Source organism: Entelurus aequoreus, linkage group LG10 (assembly GCF_033978785.1).
Source record: "Entelurus aequoreus isolate RoL-2023_Sb linkage group LG10, RoL_Eaeq_v1.1, whole genome shotgun sequence".
NCBI classification, from domain to species: Eukaryota; Metazoa; Chordata; class Actinopteri; order Syngnathiformes; family Syngnathidae; genus Entelurus; species Entelurus aequoreus.
Window position 1 is genome coordinate 80,527,591 of NC_084740.1, and position 22,377 is coordinate 80,549,967.

The following is a 22,377-nucleotide window of genomic DNA, read 5'->3' on the forward strand; positions in this document are numbered from 1 at the left end:
AATTTGGATGACATGTTTTAAATAGGTTAAAATCCAATCTGCACTTTGTTAGAATATATAACAAATTGGACCAAGCTATATTTCTAACAAAGACAAATCGTTATTTCTTCTAGATTTTCCAGAACAAAAATTTTAAAAGAAATTCAAAAGACTCTGAAATAAGATTTAAATTTGATTCTACAGATTTTCTAGATTTGCCAGAATAATTTTTTGGAATTTTAATCATAAGTTTGAAGAAATATTTCACAAATATTCTTCGTCGAAAAAACAGAAGCTAAAATGAAGAATTAAATTAAAATGTATTTATTATTCTTTACAATTAAAAAAATAAATTTACTTGAACATTGATTTAAATGGTCAGGAAAGAAGAGGAAGGAATTTAAAAGGTAAAAAGGTATATGTGTTTAAAAATCCTAAAATCATTTTTAAGGTTGTATTTTTTCTCTAAAATTGTCTTTCTGAAAGTTATAAGAAGCAAAGTAAAAAAATAATGAATTTATTTAAACAAGTGAAGACCAAGTCTTTAAAATATTTTCTTGGATTTTCAAATTCTATTTGAGTTTTGTCTCTCTTAGAATTAAAAATGTCGGGCAAAGCGAGACCAGCTTGCTAGTAAATAAATACAATTAAAACAATAGAGGCAGCTCACTGGTAAGTGCTGCTATTTGAGCTATTTTTAGAACAGGCCAGCGGGCTACTCATCTGGTCCTTACGGGCTACCTGGTGCCCGCGGGCACCGTGTTGGTGACCCCTGCTGTATAGTGTGTACTGAAATGCCCTCCAAGTATAAATGCGTTCCTGCAGACGACCACAATGTACACATGGGCCATTGTTTATGATACTGTATGTGCACTGTAATGAAGGGTAAATGCCATCAAATTGAAAGAAAAAGAGGCATTAAATTGTCCCAATTTACGGCGCCGAGAAATGCTGGCGAACACTCTTGACTGACTGCTTTTGTTTATTGGCTGCATTTGGGATTGAGCTTGGCCTTCTGCACGCACGCACGAGCGGTTTGGTCCCTAATTAGGGTTGAACACAAGGCCCGACTGGGTTATTGATCTCTGTCAACGACCCGTCTGGTGTCTGGCCAAAAAAACCCACCAAAAAAAACCATGGAGTGAGACAAGCAGGCATGTATGCAGGCAGGCCATCCTTAGTCGTGGCTTGTGTTTTGATTTAGGAAACGATCCACAGAGGACTGGAATGGAATATTCCCACTTGAAAGTGACATCCGTTGTTCTTCCTTTCCCTTTTTGTGTTTGTTTGCTGGTGAGCAGGGGATTATTTCAGTCAGATTTGTGGACTGGAGGGGGGGTTCTGGCTGTGCTCGCCCACGTTTGATCAGCAGACATACGGAGCCCCTGATTGGACGGTTGTGGCGCCCTCCTGGGCGACTCCGCCCCCTTCCCCCACGGGAGCGCCTCCCCGACAAAACGGATCGTGCGTTCGGATATCAGAGCATTCTCCACACGGCGGGGAGGAACGCCTTCAAAAAAAAAAAAAAACCCCAAAAAACCTCAGAAGACAAAGCCTTCATACATAAATTTCAAGCATTGCTGGTTCCCGCTCTTCCGGTCTAATCTTGTTGGACCCGTTTGATCCGCGTCCAAAAGATACAGATACAGTTCTTGGCCGGTGCTGCTGGTACCGGAACACACTGAACTCAGGACCCTGCAAACTGACAAACGGATGTTACTTTGAAAAACAAAGTAACATCCGTAGCTGATAGTTGGCAAGCTTTATTTTAAGACGTGTAGCGAAGTGGTGACCATATAGAGGGGGTGGACACGGGTTAGAGGCGGTATCATGTCTACAAGCAAAAAAGTTGTTCCCTGATGCCATGAAAACCACGGCCAACATTAAAAACAAGAGTTTGAGCAGCCTTTGCTCCTCTCAAAAGTGGAGCAAACCAAACGAAAGAAGAACAGATGATAGATTTTTGTCACGTTTTGTAATAATAAACCAGCTCTAGGAACACATGTTGCTGTTACGGCTAGGGATGATGTTTGATAAGGAATTATCGAGTTTGAGCCTATTATCGAATCCTCTTATTGAACCGATTCCTTATCGATTCTCTTATGGAGTCCAGATAGGTTGTTGTATATGGAAAAAAACACACAATATTTGGTTTAACAAAAGCTCACTTTTATTATATAAGAAAAAAATAAAATCTAATAAATAAATAAATATTGACTGTTACCCACCTAAAAAAATAAAATAAAATAAATAAATATTGACTGTTGTTACCCAAAGTATATTAAGTGGGATTTTTCAGAGAAACAAATATATACAGTAACATAAAAACAAGCTGTCTCTGTGATCACTATAGGTGTATAAATAATAATACAGTGTTAAATAAAATCAGTCCCTTGGGCACAAAACTGAAAATAATACAGCTCTCCAAAAAGTGCACTTCTGCTGGTATTGGAACATAACTGTTTGTTATGATGCTTTGACATTTTTGCACTTTATTTCTTTATTGAAAGAAAATTCTATGAAGAGAAAAGTTCTTTGCAAATGTGGTTACAATGCTAAAAAATGAAAAGTTAAAGCTAAAAAAAGAAATACAATTTATTGAGTTAACATTATTTCTTTATAGGGGGAAAAATGTTATGAGCTAGAGAATATAACAACTACACTACCCAGCATGCAACGGGAGTTACGAGCATGCGCGGTAGCCCCGAAAAGTGTTGCATGTTGCCACGCTGTGAAAGTAAACGTCAAGAACTCAGCCAACACGCCTCATCTGTATTATTTATAATTAGACAAACAACACATCTACAGTGTGATTTTGTTTTGTTTACAAGGAAAGAAAAACAAAAGTTCAAAAAGGGAGATATGTTGTATATATATGTATGTGCTGCGGTTGCTTTAAGAACGTTGCGACAGCTGCCGTAAAGGAGGTGCGTTGCTAGCCTGGTTGCTATGTTTCCGGTTGGTCGTAAAAGTGTTGGTCATGTGTTTTACCCTGCTAAAATCTCTCAGTAAAGTTATTCGATGGATTATAGCTTTTGAACTTTATTACACCTTGGAGCGCTTTTTCCCGTCCATTGTTTTCCTGCTTTCGCTATCTGTGCCTAATGACTGAGCTACGTGACGTCAATTCTTCTGATGTCCCACGGAGCATTTCTTGTCGGGACGGGATTCGAATAAAGAATCAACTCTTTTCCTTTACTATAGTGGTCTCGATAACGGGTACCGGTTCTCAAAAAGGGATTCGAGTCCGAGGACTCGGTTCTTTTCTTATCAAACAACCGGGAAAACCGGTTTCGAGTATCATCCCTAGTTACGGCATCATTAAAGTCACATTTTTCTTTTATGGGACCTTCAATACTTTTAATATTTTACTCCACTCATAGTGCCAAATAAAAATAAATAAAAAGGGATCCCAATATGAGGAACACCGCCAAATTAATTCTATATGAGGCCGCACAGTTCAGTCAAAACTGAGCATTATTACACCTTTTTAATTATGGCCTCTTTTCTTCTCGCATTCAGTTGCTTCTCTAAAAACAGCCCGTTACACATTACTTGCACATACTAATGTGGGAGCTATTGTTGTTTTTTTAAAAGGAAGTCGTCCCTTCCAGAGAGCTACACACTTTAAGATGAATTACTTAGATTATTAATCCAACCAGACTGCCTTGTTCTTGCCATTTTACCTGCCCTTTGGTTTTAGCTTCACCTAGTGCAGGGGTCGCATGCGGTTCTTTAGCGCCGCCCTAGTGGCTCTCTGAAGCTTTTTCCAAAATGTATGAAAAATGGAAAAAGATGAGGGGGAAAAAAAAAAAATTGTTAGTTTTAATATGGTTTCTGTATGAGGACAAACATGACACAAACCTCCCTAATTGTTATAAATCACACTGTTTATATTAAACATGCTTCACTGATTCGAGTATTTGGCGAGCGCCGTTTTGTCCTACTAATTTTGGCCGTCCTTGAACTCACCTTAGTTTGTTTACATGTCTAACTTTCTGCGACTTTCTAGGACGTGTTTTATGCCACTTCTTTTTCTGTCTCATTTTGTCCACCACACTTTTAACGTTGTGCGTGAAGGAACAAAGGTGAGTTTTGTTGACGTTATTGACTTGTGTGGAGTGCTAATCAGGCATATTTGGTCACTGCATGACTGCAAGCTAATCGATGCTAACATGCTATTTAGGCTAGCTATATGTACATATTGCATCATTATGCCTCATTTGTAGCTATATTTGAGCTCATTTAGTTTCCTTTAAGTCATCTCAATTCAATGTATATCTCATGACACACTATCTGTATGTAATATGGCTTCTAATTTGTTGCGGCTCCAGACAGATTTGTTTTTGTATTTTTGGTCCAATATGGCTCTTTCAACATTTTGGGTTGCCGACCCCTGACCTAATGTTTAGTATAATATTACATGTTTAGAATAAAAGCCAATATTGACCTGTAAAAAATATATATAGTATAAAAATATCTAAATATAAAAATTTCAAGGGTGGTAAAAAAAACACGTTGCGATTCAGTTCTAAATTGAAAAAAAACCCGCCATTGATTCTTTAAGAATCAATAAATACATTATATACATTAAACAACTATTACTGATATTGTCATTGACACTGTTTTTTGGAGTTTTCCTTTTTTAAGTATTGTATTTGTAAATATTTTAAATTGCTTTACAAATTTCTATCTTAAGTATTGTAAAGCTGGGATTGGTTTGGTGTTGCTCTATTTTCTTTTATCAGATTGATTAACATTTTAGATTTTTGTAAACACGATTTTGAAAATACATCTTTAAAACGACAATTTTAGACTGCGCGTATAAGTCGTACTTCAGCAGCCAAGACGGGCTTTTGGGACCGGTAACCGGTTTTGAAAAGGTTTTTATTATAATTCATATATCAAATATTATATTACAAGAATCCTGTTGAATGAAAAATAGATTTTTGATTGAACAGTCACCCCAAGAACCGGAATCCAATTGTGAGGTGCTTAAAGATTTCGACCTAAAGTAAATATACACTAAAAATGTCTTATGCTTAACAGATGCCTGGTCTTCGCTTTAGACGAGTAATAAAGACCCTCAGAATGTTTAAGGCGCTTTTGCGTAATGTAATCTAATTCCGTGTTGTGAGTGTACTTTTCTCTATGGTTCCTACAGTAATGATAGTGTTTTTTATGTTATATATATATATATATATATATATATATATATATATATATATATATATATATATATATACAGTATATATACACACTATAGATATATAATGTATATATAGACATACATATATATACTGTGTATATACTGGATATAAATATATGTACACATATATACTGTGAATATATAAACTGTATAAAAAAAATATATTTATTTTTGTATATATATATATATATATATATATATATATATATATATACACTACCGTTCAAAAGTTTGGGGTTACCCAAACAATTTTTTGGAATAGCCTTCATTTCTAAGAACAAGAATAGACTGTCGAGTTTCAGATGAAAGTTCTCTTTTTCTGGCCATTTTGAGCGTTTAATTGACCCCCCAAATGTGATGCTCCAGAAACCCAATCTGCTCAAAGGAAGGTCCGTTTTGTAGCTTCTGTAACGAGCTAAAGTGTTTTCAGATGTGTGAACATGATTGCACAAGGGTTTTCTAATCATCAATTAGCCTTCTGAGCCAATGAGCAAACACATTGTACCATTAGAACACTGGAGTGATAGTTGCTGGAAATGGGCCTCTATACACCTATGCAGATATTGCACCAAAAAGCAGACATTTGCAGCTAGAATAGTCATTTACCACATTAGCAATGTATAGAGTGTATTTCTTTCAAGTTAAGACTAGTTTAAAGTTATCTTCATTGAAAAGTACAGTGCTTTTCCTTCAAAAAAAGGACATTTCAATGTGACCCCAAACTTTTGAATGGTAGTGTATATATATATATATATATATATATATATATATATATATATATATATAAATAAAATAGCAGGGCTGTGAACCGAACATGATTCAATTTGATTGTTGGGGGTAACGATTCGATTCAGAATCAATTCTCGATTCCAAATGATTCTCGAATCAAAATCTATCCTTTTTTTTTTAATAACATTGGATGCCAGTTCTATGATTAACTAAATTCCTCTATTAAAATAGATAAACAGCTCTGATCATTTTCTATATTACTAAAAAGAAAACTGGCTTTGTTTAATAAAATGCTTCCCGAACATTTAATAAAGTTAAATACAAATAAGGCAACAAGAAAAGATCATCTACATCAACTATATGATTTGTCTGTCTCACAATTTTTTTAAATCAAGTTTTTTTTTTTTTTAACTGATTAAGAATCGTTACAAATAGGAAACGTGATTAATCTGAAAATCTTTTTTTTTTTACACCTCTAATATATAGTACGTACCAATGTTATCCAGTAGTATGACCATGTTGTTCCACGCTAGGCTGTGGTCAGGCTTAAGCACGGTTGCATTTTTCCATGCGTTCAGAGCGTCCACGTGCCTCTGCTGGTCTGCATACTGGGCAGGATCCAAACAAATATCAGTATGTGTATTGTTTGTACTGTACGTGTAAGACTGGGTCTCACCAGGCGTCCCAAGTTGTAGTAGCAGTCCGGGTACTTCTTCCGGAAGCGGATGGCGTTCCGGTAGCTCTTCTCCGCTTGCTCAAACTTGCTCAGGCTGTTCTGCACGATGCCCAGATTCATCCAAGCGGCGGCAAAATCCGGTCTACAGTGAAAGAGTGCAGTCAAGAGGTGGCCCCGCACTGCAAAAACTGAAATCTAAGTAAGATGAAATATCTCAAATAAGGGTGATATTTGCTTATTTTCTGTCTGATAAGATCATTCTTCTCACTAAGCAGATTTTATGTTAGAGTGTTTTACTTGTTTTAAGTGTTTTGGTCCTAAATGATCTCGGTAAGATATTACAGCTTGTTGCTGAGATTTGATGAGCTATATTGAGTAAAACATGCTTGAAACTAGAATATCAACTGTTGCAAAGCTGTGTCATCAACACTCACAAGTAGAAAACTACTTTTTTAGAGTAATCATTTCTTATTTCAAGCATGAAAAAAAAAAAATCATGACTTTGACACAATTTCGTCTCGTAATTAAAACGGATGACAGTCAAATGGACTTTGCTGTTTTATTTTCAATGACACAATAGAAAACACATACTCATATAGTAGTACAGTTGGCACTAGGGTTGGGTATCGTTTGAATTCGAACGATTCCGATTCCGATTCTTTGTTTCGATTCCAATTCCTGACGATTCTCGATCCCGATTCTTTTAAGAGGCAGGGTCAAAAAAAAGTTTAGGATATTTTAAATGAGCTAGCTAACCTACAGTCTTTCTGAAAGAAATAGTCTGACATTCTCCATCAAATTTTAATTCTATTAACTTTTTATGAACTTTACTATAAATTCCTCACAGGGCTGTTTTCAACTAGAATATAAATATCAAATCTATGAACTTGAATATAAATATTATACACTATGAATACATTTTCCCAGGGGTACACTTTCCTCAAGAGAGCTTTATTTTTGAAAACCTCATGAAAACACATTTACACATAAGTGTATGATGCTGCAGGAAACCTCATGAAAACACATTTACACACACAAGTGTATGATGCTGCAGGAAACCTCATGAAAACACATTTACACATAAGGCGCATGATGCTGCAGGAAACCTCATGAAAACACCTTTACACACGAGTGTATGATGCTGCAGGAAACCTCATGAAAACACCTTTACACACAAGTGTATAATGCTGCAGGAAACCTCATGAAAACACCTTTACACACAAGTGTATGATGCTGCAGGAAACCTCATGAAAACACATTTACACACAAGTGTATGATGCTGCAGGAAACCTCATGAAAACACCTTTACACACAAGTGTATGATGCTGCAGGAAACCTCATGAAAACACATTTACACACACAAGTGTATGATGCTGCAGGTACTTAAAAATGTTACCGTGCTCCTACTGATGGGCTAACCTGGTGCAGAAAAGCAAATAAACAATAAGAAACAACTTGCAAAAGCCAGTCCAGATTAGCAGCAGGTACAGTATAAAATCAGAGACAGTTCTTGTTTAGGAAAATGACCATATCCGCCTTCTCAGGCAGGATGCGTGAGCGTTCTGGACAGATAGTGTCTCCTGCTGTGGTAAATACACGTTCGCTGGGTGTGGAAGAAGCTTGAACGCATAAATAGGAGAAAGCGAGATCTGACAGCAAAGGATAAGTCTTTTGTTGGTTCCACCGGACCACCACCATGCAGCAGGGTCGTCAGACATAAGTATCGGTGGTACATCTGCAGCTCTCTCTCCACTCGTTTCTTGATGGACATGGAGCTCTGTTATTTCGCGGTTATTTCAATTTTTTTTGTAAAGTAAAGCCACACTTTTGACCGCCGACGCCCGCTATCCATGCTTGGGCTTGACTGACTCGCTCGGCTATGCTAACACTTCCGGCGGTGGGCGCTTCTTCGTTGGTGTTCAGCGGCTTCTTCTTCCGGTTCGGCGGACATATTTTTTTCCGGTCGGCGGACTGGGTATCGAAAATAGGAATCGAAATTTAAACTTTTGAACGATTCCAGGAGAATCGGAAAGTTAGTCCCGGTTCCAATCGATACTCGATACCCAACCCTAGTTGGCACAGTACAGTAAACTGACAGTTAATATTATATAATATAATTTGACTTGTTTTGGAAAGTCTTGACAAGCCAAATTTTCTTGTTCTATTGGCAGATAATTTTGCTTAGTTCAAATAAAAATACCCCTCATTTTTGTATTTTTTTTCTTCTTGTTTTTGAACACTGACTTTTTGCAGTGCGGGCAGAGCTGATTGTGGCAGTCTGACAACCTACTGGATGGAAACGGCTTTGGACAGCAGCTGTTCGGCCTCAGTCAGCTCGTTCCTCTCCTTCAGGATGTTGCCCAGGTTGTTCATGGCGTGCACGTAGGTGGGATGAAGCCTGCGAGACAGAGGAGAATGCTCGCCATGCCCATCTGCGCTGACATCAAATGCTAACGACACCAACCTGACGGCCTCTCTGTAGTAGCTAATGGCAGCAGTGGCGTTGCCTCTGTCGGCCAGGTTCTTCCCCACGTTGTAATGGACCTGAGTAATTAGACACGCGAGGAGGCAAGAGTGGGCTTTTTAGTAAGTTGGAAAAACATTTGTTTTTCTCTTTACCTTGGCATTAAGGGGGCAGATGGCTAGTGCGCTGGTGAATAGGCTTTGCTCGGACCGCCACTGGTGACTGCGGAGAGCGCAGCGAGCTACAAAAGTGAACAACAAGGCCAGCATGGAGACGCACAGCAGCTTCTGCGGGGACGAGAGCAGAGAGTACTTTAAATATACTAATTAATAAACATGAGCGTACCCACACATCTTAGCTACAAAACAACGGGCATGAATAATCAATATCATACTGAAACAAAGTCCAGATCAACAAGGCTATGTTGTTTGGTTTGTACGCCTTTACACTATGTGGGCCTAATGGAGTTCGCTGCATGGACACAACCAGCAGGGGTCTAATTAACAGAAGTTTGCTGCCTAAACGGCCTGCGAGAGAGGCCAAGTTTTGTGTGGGACCATTTTGAGCTAAGGAGCTGAAATCAAAGTAAATATAGCTACAGTACAAAGAGTATTAGATGAATGCAGTGATACATTAGCCTTCCCACCTTGCACTTGGCCCAGCGGTGGCAGCAGTGTCCCAGGGCGCTGGCCAGCAAAAGGCAGTAGCCGGACGAGGGCAGGTAGAGCACTCGCTCTGCAATGACGAAGCCCACCCTGAAGAAGAGGTTGCAGGCCGGCAGAAAGGGGACCACCAGCAGCACCAGGGACAAACTCAGAGTCCTTGTCAGGAGAGAGAGAAAACATATGGAAGTTTTAGGGCCAGATCTATTAAGATCCAAATACCACGCGCTAAACAGCGTGTGCAAAGAATGAATTTGCGTGTACTGTTAGTGGGCGTGTTCAGTCATCTACTAACACTGCATGTACCGTATTTTCCGCACTATAAGGCGCACCTAAAAACTTCCAATTTCCTCAAAAGATGACAGTGCACCTTATAATCCGGTGCGCCTTATAAAGTTAAAGTACCAATGATTGTCACACACACTAGGTGTGGTGAAATTTGTCCTCTGCATTTGACCCATCCCCTTGTTCACCCCCTGGGAGGTGAGGGGAGCAGTGGGCAGCAGCGGTGCCGCGCCCGGGAATCATTTTGGTGACCCCCAATTCCAACCCTTGATGCTGAGTGCCAAACAGGGAGGTAATGGCTCCCATTTTTTTATAGTCTTTGGTTTGAACTCACAACCTACCGATCTATATGGACCAATATTGAGCCACAACAGGTCTCGCAACTACGCCGACTTCTTTTTCCCCCTTCTACGGCTGCTTACCGTAGAAGAAGAAGCGCTTCTTCTTCTACGGTACTTCATTTTCCCCCGTAGAAGAAGAACTTCTTCTTCTACGGGGGAAAATAAAGTCCTATAGTTGCAAGACATAAAGACCCAAAAATGGCTCCTATTAAGAGACACGTTTACGACGCAGAGTTTAAACTCAAGGCGATCAGTCACGCAGTAGAACACGGGAATAGAGCAGCAGCGAGAGAATTTAACATTGAAGAATCAGTGGTGTGGAAGTGGAGGAAGCAACATGATGACCTGCGCCAAGTAAAGAAGACTAACTGGCTACAGTTGGAGGACAAACTGGAACAGTGGGTTGTTGAACAGAGAGCAGCAAGTAGAAGTGTCAGTACAATCACTATTTGTTTTGTTGACATTCCCTTTAGCGCAGCTCCATCTAATGCGGGGGTGGGCAATTAATTAATTTGATATACCATAAGATAAACAATAATAATAATAATAATAATAATAATAATTTCATTAAACCTAACTTAACTTTATACAAAAGCAGATTGCTTTTGATGGTTTTATTTTTAACACTGTCTTACACTACACTTACTGATGTATAATACAATGCAAAAATGTCAATTTCCGCACAGGGTTTATTTAAAGTTTATCCTGCATCCTCTTTAAAAGTCCAACATTTTTCCCCGTCAGATTTGGACAACCATCTGTTGTCACACCTGCCAGCTTGTCCCATTTCAGTCCTAACATGTCCAAACACGCATTTACCTCTGTGAGCAAGTCATTACCTGTGGTTGTCTCTTTAATTGACTGCATGGCTGCCAGGTACTCCGTGATTTGAAAGTCTGCAGTTATCCTATGTAAGAAGATGAGCAGCTGGGCGGTGTCACGTACATTGCAGCTCTCATCGAAAGCCAGCGAAAAACAGTCAAAGTCGGCCGTTCTGTTCTTCAGCTGAAGCTCCAAGTTTCCAGCGATGGTCTCAACCCGCCTCATTACAGTGCGTCGGGAGAGTGACACGTTGTAAAATGCGCCCTTCTTTTCCGGGCATATCAGCGCAACAGAGTCCAATAAGCACTCCTTAATAAACTCTCCGTCAGAAAACGCCTTACTTTTTCTGGCGATTTTGTGAGAAATGACAAAACTTGTCTTGACAGCTGCATCTCTGGGGGTGTGAAATATGGCAAAAAGTCCTTGTTGGGTTTGCAGTTTTACCATCAACGCATCAGCCTCCCTTGCGTGCGCTTCATCAGACAGATTCCGGTATTTTTCCTCGTGCTTCGCCGTGTAGTGGCAATTCAAATTATATTCTTTAAACACAGCAACCTGTGTACCACAAATTAAGCACACGGCTTTACCTTTAATTTCTGTAAAGAAATACTTGGCAGTCCATGTTTTGTTGAAAACACGCCATTCGTCATGAACTTATCTCTTTTTAGCGTGAGCTGACATCTCGGGGGTAACTGGGCATCACTTGTCGCTGTGCACCTTCACTCACAGGTTACACCCGGACATACGTCCATAAATAACAATTTTCTAAATAAAAGCAGCACAGTTGTATTGCACGCACGACATAGATGTTTTTAAAAATTGATTTTGTAATTTGTGATTGCCGCAGTTCACATTCACTCACAATCACACACGCGCATACGTCCACACGGAAGTAATACAAAATAACGCTTTTCAAAACAAAAGCAGCACTGTTGTATTGCACACTCGACATAGATACTTTTTTCAATTTATTTTGTAATTTATGATTGGCCTCACGCGGGCCGGACAGGGACGCACAAAGGGCCGGATGTGGCCCGCTGGCCGCCGAATGCCCAGGTCTGAACTAATGGATGCATAACGTAACCCCAGCCTCTACTGTAGCGTCTATTCTATGCGCCTTATATATGAACAAAGTTTTAAAATAGGCCATTCATTGAAGGTGCGCCTTATAATCCGGTGCGCCTTATAGTACATTTCAAAAGTGGCGCAGACCGCCTTATTTAAATGAGGATTATGCATGTACTACGCGGCTTTCAACATGCTTCTGTCTATGCTACCCCGCCGGACACACAACAACACTTCCTCATTCTCTGCCAATCACCGTTCAGACACGGACGATGTGTTTGCAAACATGGGAATCACTGACATCAAATACAAACCACACAAACATTAAACATTAACATTAGCTGGTCGTCAGCATGAACTTTTTTTAGACATATATATATATGTCTAAAAAAAAAATCTCCTGAGGATTGAGGAAACCCCTCATGAAACAGGCCTGTAGAGATTAAATAGTCTTGTGATTTTTTTCCCACACATACATATATATATATATATATATATATATATATATATATATATATATATATATATATATATATATATATATATATATATATATATATAGCCTGATATTTGCGCACTATTGACAATACATATATATATATATATATATATATATATATATATATATATATATATATATATATATATATATATATATATATATATATATATATATATATATATATATATATATATATATATAGCCTGATATTTGCGCACTATTGACAAGTGATGTGCCAAAAACTTGACCACCGAAAAAATACTTTGATCACTAAAAAACGCGCTACCGAAACTAGATGTAAACAAAACGCATGCCATTGTCTGGAGCGTTGTCAGCATATCTGCGATATGGGCGTGATTTCTATATACAGTATATTGCAGATATACCAGCACGGACAGCCATCTACAAAATGTGCAAATATTAAGAGGACAGTGGCGGCTTTTTAAAAAACAAAGTCCAACTACAGCAACAGTGCAAAGCATTTATGACGTTTTCAAACAATCAGCAGACTTTTTAGAAGCATTTCTGCGGTGGTGCATCTACAATGGAAACCACTTTTTTTTTTTTTTTTTAGCACGCTCAAGATGCGCTCATGGGAGTCTGGCACTATCTGCGTATGTGCGCTCCAGATTCCAGACGCAAGAAAATGCACAAGGCATTCGTCAAACAGGAAATATTTTGATAATATATCTTCCATATGAAAAAAAGAACGTCATTAAAAAATCGTCAGCAGACACCAAAATGCATCAATTTAATTTGTTTCAATCAGCCCCTTAAGTCATCCATAAAATGATATTGCTGAATAGACGATACGTCTAATGTTTTTATTTTTGACAGTCCATATATGTTGACAAGCACAACGAGTACAAAGCTGCAGCGCAATTGCCGTGTACGTAGATGTGTCCATTTGCACATACTTTTCAGATGTGCTAAATAAAGATGCAAAATAGCGCTCAAAGTTGAGTTTTAAATAATCATATTTACATTGTGCGTTTTGATGATCAGCATATCTCCTGCATATTCATGAAGACAGACACGCTACATGGACTGCGCTCTTTATTCTGCTCAATAAAAAGACGCAATGCTCTGCACAGAGGTTTAGTACATTATCTTTGCGTGTTCAACTTTTAGTAGATCATCCCCTTAAGACCAGTGGTTCTTAACCTTGTTGGAGGTACCGAACCCCACCAGTTTCAGATGCGCATTCACCCAACCCTTCTTTAGTGAAAAAAAAAAGAAAAAAAAATTCAAATTCAAGACAAAGTTATATGTTTTTGGTATGGGGAACATATTCTAAGTAAAAAATACTTAATTTAGAGGTTTTTTTGGACACCAGGGGAACATATTTTAAGTAACAAAGACTTAATTTAGAGTTATTTGGTTAGGGTTAGGGTTAAAGGGTTAGGGCCAGGGTTAGAAGGTTAGGGTTATAATAAGGCCATGCCAAATAAGGCATTAATAAGTACTTAATAATGACTAGTTAAGAGCCAATATGTTACTAATTTGCATGTTAATAAGCAACTAATTAATGGTGAATATGTTCCCCATACTAAAGTGTTACCATGTTTTATTACTGGTGCACAAAATGAAGCGTGCATGAACATCACCTGGTTCAAAGAACAAAACCAACACAGTGCATAAACTCACAACAAATTACACACCTGCAAATCAGTCTGACTTCTGCTGTTGTCATATCCGTAAAACGCCGATAGGGAGAAGTTTTTATTTACACGATGAGTCGGGTGTGTCTTGACCTCCGCCGAACCCCTGAGCCCGACTCACCGAACCCCTAGGGTTCCATCGAACCCAGGTTAAGAACCACTGCCTTAGACTGTATGATTTGTTTAATATTACAGTGCTTGACCCTAAAAACACACATTTTATTTAAATAGGATACGATCTGATTTTTCAACTTGACAGAGTGTACCCTGTCTGCACCCGATTGCAGCTGGGATAGGCTCCAGCCCCCCCGCGACCCTGAGAGGGACAAGCGGTAGGAAATGGATGGATGGATGGATCTGATTTAATTTTCTTTAACCCAATAAAACAGTTGTCTTATTTAGTTTTGTATTTATTTTCAAAATATAACCATATTTTGGTAGAATTCAAATGTTTTTTTTTATAAACTCTCCATAATATGTATATATATATACACACACACATATATACATATATCTATATATACATATATATGTATATTTATATGCATACAAAAAATCTGTTATATTAACAAGTATTAACATATATTTTTTTAATCGTTTTGCCATATTTTCAATTGTTGCTGCTTTTTGCTTAAGTGTTTACAGACTTTGAATGACTTTAAAAAAAAATATATATATATATATATATATATATATATATATATATATATATATATATATATATATATATATATATATACACATATATATCAGTTCATGCTGACGACCAGCTAATGTTAATGTTTAATGTTTGTGTGGTTTGTATTTGATGTCAGTGATTCCCATGTTTGCAAACACATCGTCCGTGTCTGAACGGTGATTGGCGGAGAATGAGGAAGTGTTGTTGTGTGTCCGGCGGGGTAGCAAAGACTAAAGGAGACGAAAATCTTTTCATGGGAGGTAAAACCTGTTGTAATTGTGCTGTCTTTTATTATCATAAGATTGGTAATAAAAGTTAAAAATAGTGTCAGACTTTGTGTGATTTCTTCTATGGGCTACAATACATTACATTACTTTAATTAGTTTTCAAGTTAAAAAAAGCCCTTATTTTAAAGCTGTGGCGGTAATAAAAATGCCATGGCGCAGCGCCACATTCAATTACATTCAGGGGAAACCCTGCATATATATATATATATATATATATATATATATATATATATATATATATATATATATATATATATATATATATATATATATATATATATATATATATATATATATATATATATATATATATATATATATATATATATATTAGGGCTGCAACAACTAATCGATTAAATCGATTAAAATCGATTATAAAAATAGTTGCCGATTAATTTAGTCATCGATTCGTTGGATCTATGCTATGCGCATGCGCAGAGGCTTTTTAATTTAAAAAAAATTGAATTTTTTTTTTTTTTTTTTTTTAAATAAACCTTTATTTATAAACTGCAACATGTACAAACAGCTGAGAAACAATAATCAAAATAAGTATGGTGCCAGTATGCTGTTTTTTTTCAATAAAATACTGGAAAGGATAGAAATGTAGTTTGTCTCTTTTATCCGATTATTAATCGATCAATCGAAGTAATAATCGACAGATTAATCGATTATCAAATTAATTGTTAGTTGCAGCCCTAATATATATATATATATATATATATATATATATATATATATATACGAATGTATGTGTGTGTATATAAATATATATTTATATATATTTTTTTAAAATAATATAGAAAATATAATTATTAGTGGTCAATATTGATATCAGCAAAAAACAAGTTTGTTTGTAAAATCGCAGATAGAAGCAGTCTTGCAATGTATTTACTTGTGCAAAACTGGACAGCAAGTTAACATCTAAATGTCACACAAACATCTAAATGAACACACATGGTTGGTCTTCTATTTTAGTCTAGTCATTTACAAAAGGTAAACATGGCAAGTTAAAGGCTACTGGGAGCTGCTCGCAGCTACACACCAGCTAAGTACACAATTTAGACATACGTACTTAATAAGTGTCCGTGATTGAACAACATTGCAGTCTAAACAGCACATTTCTAAAATATAAAAACAATTAAATATATGTTCAAATTCTTACATTTACAAAGTCTCCAAGGCAGTATTAGAAAGTATCCAGAAACAAACATGTCTGCATCATTTAACTTAATGCAGTCCTCAAATAGTAAATTGTAGTCTCCTTATGCATTGTAGTCTCCTTATGTTCTTTAGAACTATCATGTTAGATCAATCACCAGATTACTTTTACAAACACTTTTTAAAATCAACTAACACACATACTCATGACACTAGGAATGCCAGCAATGGCTATTTGGCACTTCCTGCTCCCAGGACCAATCTCCTCAAACATACAGTCATGTATAGATGTATATCATTCTGGAATCGGCTGCCATCTCACATGAATCTCTCATAAAGTAAATTGTCATTCAAGACAGCTTTGAAGATACACCTATTGCAGCTGCCCACATGACGTGAATTTTTAATACTGGGTTTAACCAGCTTTTTTATCTTATGTTGTATTTTTCCTTTGTATAATGTTTGGGAATGCATGTATTCTTTGTATTTGTATTTTGTATGCTCCTATATGGACCCCAGGAAGACTAGCAGTCGCCTTGGCGTCAGCTAATGGGGATCCATTCAATAAACAATAAATAGCAATGCATTGCCAGCGGGGGTGCGTGCGACCTCGGGGAACATGCTTTTTTTGCCATACCAGAATATGATGAAGCGTATGTAGCGTTTGGCTTCACTTTAACCACAGTGGGAGACGAGAAAAGACCCGTGTGTTGTTTCCTTTAATGTTAATAAGCTTACAATTTTATGTAGATGTATAGTTATAACAATTTTATAGAAAAAATAGACTATTTATAGTCACGGGCGAGAGTGTAATATTTTCTTTTTTTCTCGGGGAGGGCGTAACAGAAAATATTTGAGAAGCACTGACTTAATGTGTCATCATGAGTTTAACTTAATTCATTATTGTCGGCCAAAAAACATTTACCACTCCACTTCAATATAATATAACACAGCATAAGTCGATTCCATGCTATTTAGGCACACTAAAACTACATAATCTTTTGTAAATATTAGGGATGTCCAATAATGGCTTTTTGCCGATATCCGATATTCCGATATTGTCCAACTCTTTAATTACCGATACTGATATCAACCGATACCGATATCAACCGATACCGATATCAACCGATATATGTAGTCGTGGAATTAACACATTATGCCTAATTTGGACAACCATGTATGGTGAAGATAAGGTACTTTTTTAAAAATAATAATAAAATAAGATAACTAAATTAAAAACATTTTCTTGAATAAAAAAGAAAGTAAAACAATATAAAAAGTTACATAGAAACTAGTAATTAATGAAAATGAGTAAAATTAACTGTTAAAGGTTAGTACTATTAGTGGAGCAGCAGCACGCACAATCATGTGTGCTTACGGACTGTATCCCTTGCAGACTGTATTGATATATATTGATATATAATGTAGGAACCAGAATATTGATAACAGAAAGAAATGGGGGGAGGGAGGTTTTTTGGGTTGGTGCACTAATTGTAAGTGTATCTTGTGTTTTTTATGTTGATTTAATAAAAAAAAATTTTTTAAAAATAAAATAAAAATAAAAACGATACAGATAATAAAAAACCGATACCGATAATTTCCGATATTACATTTTAACGCATTTATCGGTCGATAATATCGGCAGGCCGATATTATCGGACATCCCTAGTAAATATACATAAAAAATACAGTGTGACACACTGTTAAGTATTAAAAACTGTGCAGAGAAAATTGTTGCACACACTGCAAAAACTGAAATCTAAGTAAGATGAAATATCTCAAATAAGGGTGATATTTGCTTATTTTCTGTCTGATAAGATAATTCTTCTCACTAAGCAGATTTTATGTTAGAGTGTTTTACTTGTTTTAAGGGTTTTGGTCCTAAATGATCTCAGTAAGATGTTACAGCTTGTTGCTGAGATTTGATGACCTATATTGAGTAGAACTTGAATACACCTCACGGTGATGCTTGGACACGTCATCAGTGATAAACCCGGGGTCATAGGGTGTTTCGGGTCTTTAATCATCAGACACCCTCGCCCGGGCGACCCAGCCGGGGGTGATCAGACCCCGGCCTGTGTCCAAGTAGCGCACCACGGATCCCCCCTACGGATCCACAGCCACCGGGAGGCCTTTTCTGCGGCCTCTGGGATGTTCTTGGTGGCTTTTCTCGACTGCAGCCCTCTAATGCCAAGGATTCTGAACACACGCTGTAGTGAGTAAAACATGCTTGAAACTAGAATATCAACTGTTGCAAAGCTGTGTCATCAACACTCACAAGTAGAAAACTACTTTTTTAAAGCAATAATTTCTTACTTCAAGCATGAAAAAAAAATCATGATGCCAAGCGCTTATCATTATGTCAAGATAATGGCACTAGTATTTACTTAATTTAAGAATATTTTTCAACATATTGAGCAAAAAGGTCTCTTTTTTTTCTACCAAGAAAAGTGCACTTGTTATTAGTGAGAATATACTTATTTTAAGCTATTTTTGGGCTCATTGAGGTTAGCTAATTTTACTTGTTTTGGAAAGTCTTGACAAGCCACATTTTCTTGTTCTATTGGCAGATAATTTTGCTTAGTTCAAATAAAATACCCCTAAATTGTTTTTTTTTCTTTCTTGTTTTTGAACACTGACTTTTTGCAGTGTAGTCCTTTCTTCAACTTATTTAGTTATACTAGTGGTGTTCCTCAAGGTTCCAGTTTCCATTCCACAAATCTTTATATATCTAGAAAGGCTGGTCCTAAAGAGGTAGGCATTTTTCGGAGGTGCCAAGAAGGTAAGAAATACAAGAATGTGTGTGTGTGTGTGTGTGTGTGTGTGTGTGTGTGTGTGTGTGTGTGTGTGTGTGTGTGTGTATGTGTGTGTGTGTGTGTGTGTGTGTGTGTCGGAGAGAGAGAGAGAGTTGATCAACCCCGCAGTCATCTCCAGACAGAAATATATGTTTACGTCATCTTTTTTTTTACCTTCCTAACAACATGAAATGAATGATTCCATAAGTAGTCACTGCACTGCAAAAAGTGAAATCTAAGTAAGATGAAATATCTCAAATAAGGGTGATATTTGCTTATTTTCTGTCTGATAAGATAATTCTTCTACTTTTTTAAAGTAATAATTTCTTACTTCAAGCATGAAAAAAAAATCATGATGCCAAGCGCTTATCATTATGTCAAGATAATGGCACTAGTATTTACTTCATTTAAGAATATTTTTCAACATATTGAGCAAAAAGGTCTCTTTTTTTTTTCTACCAAGAAAAGTGCACTTGTTGTTAGTGAGAATATACTTATTTTAAGGTATTTTTGGGTTCATTGAGGTTAGCTAATTTTACTTGTTTTGGAAAGTCTTGACAAGCCGAATTTTCTTGTTCTATTGGCAGATAATTTTGCTTAGTTCCAAAAAATACCTCTCATTTTTGTATTTTTTTGTTGTTGTTTTTGAACACTGACTTTTTGCAGTGCAAACTACAGAGAAAACGGGGTGGGGGTCTCAGCTAAACAACCTAAATTCCTGCTACTAAACTATCATCATTTCTATCAGAGACTACAGTAGGATGTTTATTGGTCACACTGTATTCCCAATCATGCAGACTTCTAGACATGGAGCCCCAGGCGGTTCCGCTCGCTTACCTCCTCCGCTGCCCGTCGGGCGAGGACAAGGCTTGGGCTACCAAGCCTATCAGGATGCACCAGAGAAGCAGCGGCCACACCATCCTCCAATCGTCGGCGGCCTTAATGAGCGGCACACAGCCCATGGACCAATCGAAGCACAGCCACCAGGGACACAGCAGCAGCCAGCCATTCAGGGCGTAGTAGTAATTATAGTTGACCACCTGTCAATCCCACACAAGACGGCAGGAATGAGGAGAGGATGAGGATTAGATATGTGAGGATGTTTTAGCCAACATGGTTTGCTATTTTAAGAACAATTTCAAAGAGGAGGAACAAGAATAGAGAGATCGATACACCTCCCACGTAAAGGCAGCGCTCAGAGGACACCATCCAATCCCAGAGCCCCAGGGCAGAAGAATAAGGGCTAATCTGACTCCCCGGGGGGTCGGATGCCAAGCTCAGACCCCAAATGTTCCACCACAACACCACCAGACGCCCTCCCAACCCTGGGCCACAAGCGGCCCTTCATCAACCAAGCCGCAGGTACCAGGCACCGCACCTGCAGGGAGGGCCCCATCCGAAGGCCACTGAAGGGGGGGCATGCAGCAGAGGGGGTTAGCCAGAGAAAAGGGGGCCAGGGAATGGAAGGCAAGAGGTGCCAGGAAGGGGGGGGTGAACAAGTGTCAGATGGGTGCCCAACCTCCACCCCACCACAAACTCCAATAATAAACATGTTAGATCAGGCCTGGGCAATTATTTTGACTCGGGGGCCAAATTTAGAGAAAAAAAAAGTGTCTGGGGGCCAGTATATCTATTTTTAGGAAAACTAATACAAAATCTCACAATAAAGTCTGATTGAATGCTAAAAATGTTATGACAGACCGCCTTAAAAACGGAATGGAATTTTATGTTTTTCTATAAAGGATAAAACCCTGAATATTGACAACATATGAACGTCACACCCTTTTTCAATCGACATATTTCACAACCAAGCCAAATGCAACAAAAATGCAACAAACACAGTGAAATATGAATATGAAGGGTAAAAAAACAAAAAACATCTACAATCTGATATATCACTAAGCTTGTGGAATTAAATTATGGAATGGATAAGTAAAGAAGTTAAAAATTGTACTGATATGATCCAGTTTAAGAGGTTGTTTAAATGAATAGTGCTTACAAAGTACAAAGAAGAAGAATTATGAGAAAAACTTCCAACCTTATTGAAAATATTCTTTATCTCAGTATGTTAATAATGACTGAATTAATTAATTACATATTACAAACTGTTGTATGTACTAATTCATAGATGTTATTTTATTATATAAAAAGGTCAGTAAATGATTTTATATCATTGTAAATGCTTTGAAGTGGGAAAGGGGTAGGATTAAATAAGCTTTGCTTCTTCCTACTCCTTTTCGGGCATGATGTAAATGAAATGATATGAAATTGTGTGATGTATTATGATGTAAATGTGTTCATGTTCGAAATAAACTAAAAGAAAGAAAGAAAGAAAGAAAACTTTCTTGTAAAAATCTCCTTCCGCGTCTGTCCCTGACACCCGCATTTCAGGCTGGCCGCTCTTGAAACACTCTGTGGAAACGCTCCCCACCCACACTGCTTGGTGCCTCGTCTGACCTGCTGTGACGTAGATTACCATAGTAACTAGTAGGGTTGTACGGTATACAGGTATTAGTATAGTACCGCAATACTAATTACGGTAATCATATTCGGTACCGGTCCACCACACCCTAAGATTTTTTGTTAAAATAAAGCCAATAATGCAATTTTTTCTGGTCCCCTTTATTTGGAAAAGTATCGAAAGTATCGAAATAATATTGGTATCAGGACAACACTAGTCACTAAAATATCATGCAAAAGCGCAGATTCCAACCATTGAAACACGTTGTATAGTTCAAAACTTATGGTAATTAGAAAACATCACTGCACATCATGATGGCAGCTTAAGTTCCCATCTTAAAGATCTAAAAAAAATTTTTGGGAATGTTCTGCGGGCCAGATTGAAAAGCTTAAAGGCCTACTGAAATGAAATGTTCTTATTTAAACGGGGATAGCAGGTCCATTCTATGTGTCATACTTGCTCATTTCGCGATATTGCCATATTTTTGCTGAAAGGATTTAGTAGAGAACATCGACGATAAAGTTCGCAACTTTTGGTCGCTGATAAAAAAGCCTTGCCTGTACCGGAAGTAGCGTGACGTCACAGGTTGTGGAGCTCCTCAC

General features: G+C 37.5%; 2 protein-coding genes across 11 annotated transcripts in view; both read right to left on the minus strand.

Annotated features, from left to right (window-relative positions):
- nalcn (sodium leak channel, non-selective) overlaps window positions 1-22,377 on the minus strand; it is a 453,873-nt gene that overhangs the window by 112,774 nt on the left and 318,722 nt on the right. The window lies entirely within an intron of this gene.
- The window catches only part of LOC133658130 (protein O-mannosyl-transferase TMTC4-like), a 68,512-nt gene that overhangs the window by 5,178 nt on the left and 40,957 nt on the right, over window positions 1-22,377 (minus strand). For all 7 annotated transcript variants that reach the window (XM_062059774.1, XM_062059775.1, XM_062059773.1 and 4 more), the window contains 7 exons: window positions 20,152-20,354; window positions 9,704-9,878; window positions 9,213-9,344; window positions 9,058-9,137; window positions 8,884-8,991; window positions 6,594-6,735; window positions 6,411-6,525 (listed from right to left, as the gene is read on the minus strand). In XM_062059774.1, coding sequence (XP_061915758.1) covers window positions 6,411-6,525; window positions 6,594-6,735; window positions 8,884-8,991; window positions 9,058-9,137; window positions 9,213-9,344; window positions 9,704-9,878; window positions 20,152-20,354 — 955 coding nt within the window. The remainder of the gene's footprint in view (window positions 1-6,410; window positions 6,526-6,593; window positions 6,736-8,883; window positions 8,992-9,057; window positions 9,138-9,212; window positions 9,345-9,703; window positions 9,879-20,151; window positions 20,355-22,377) is intronic.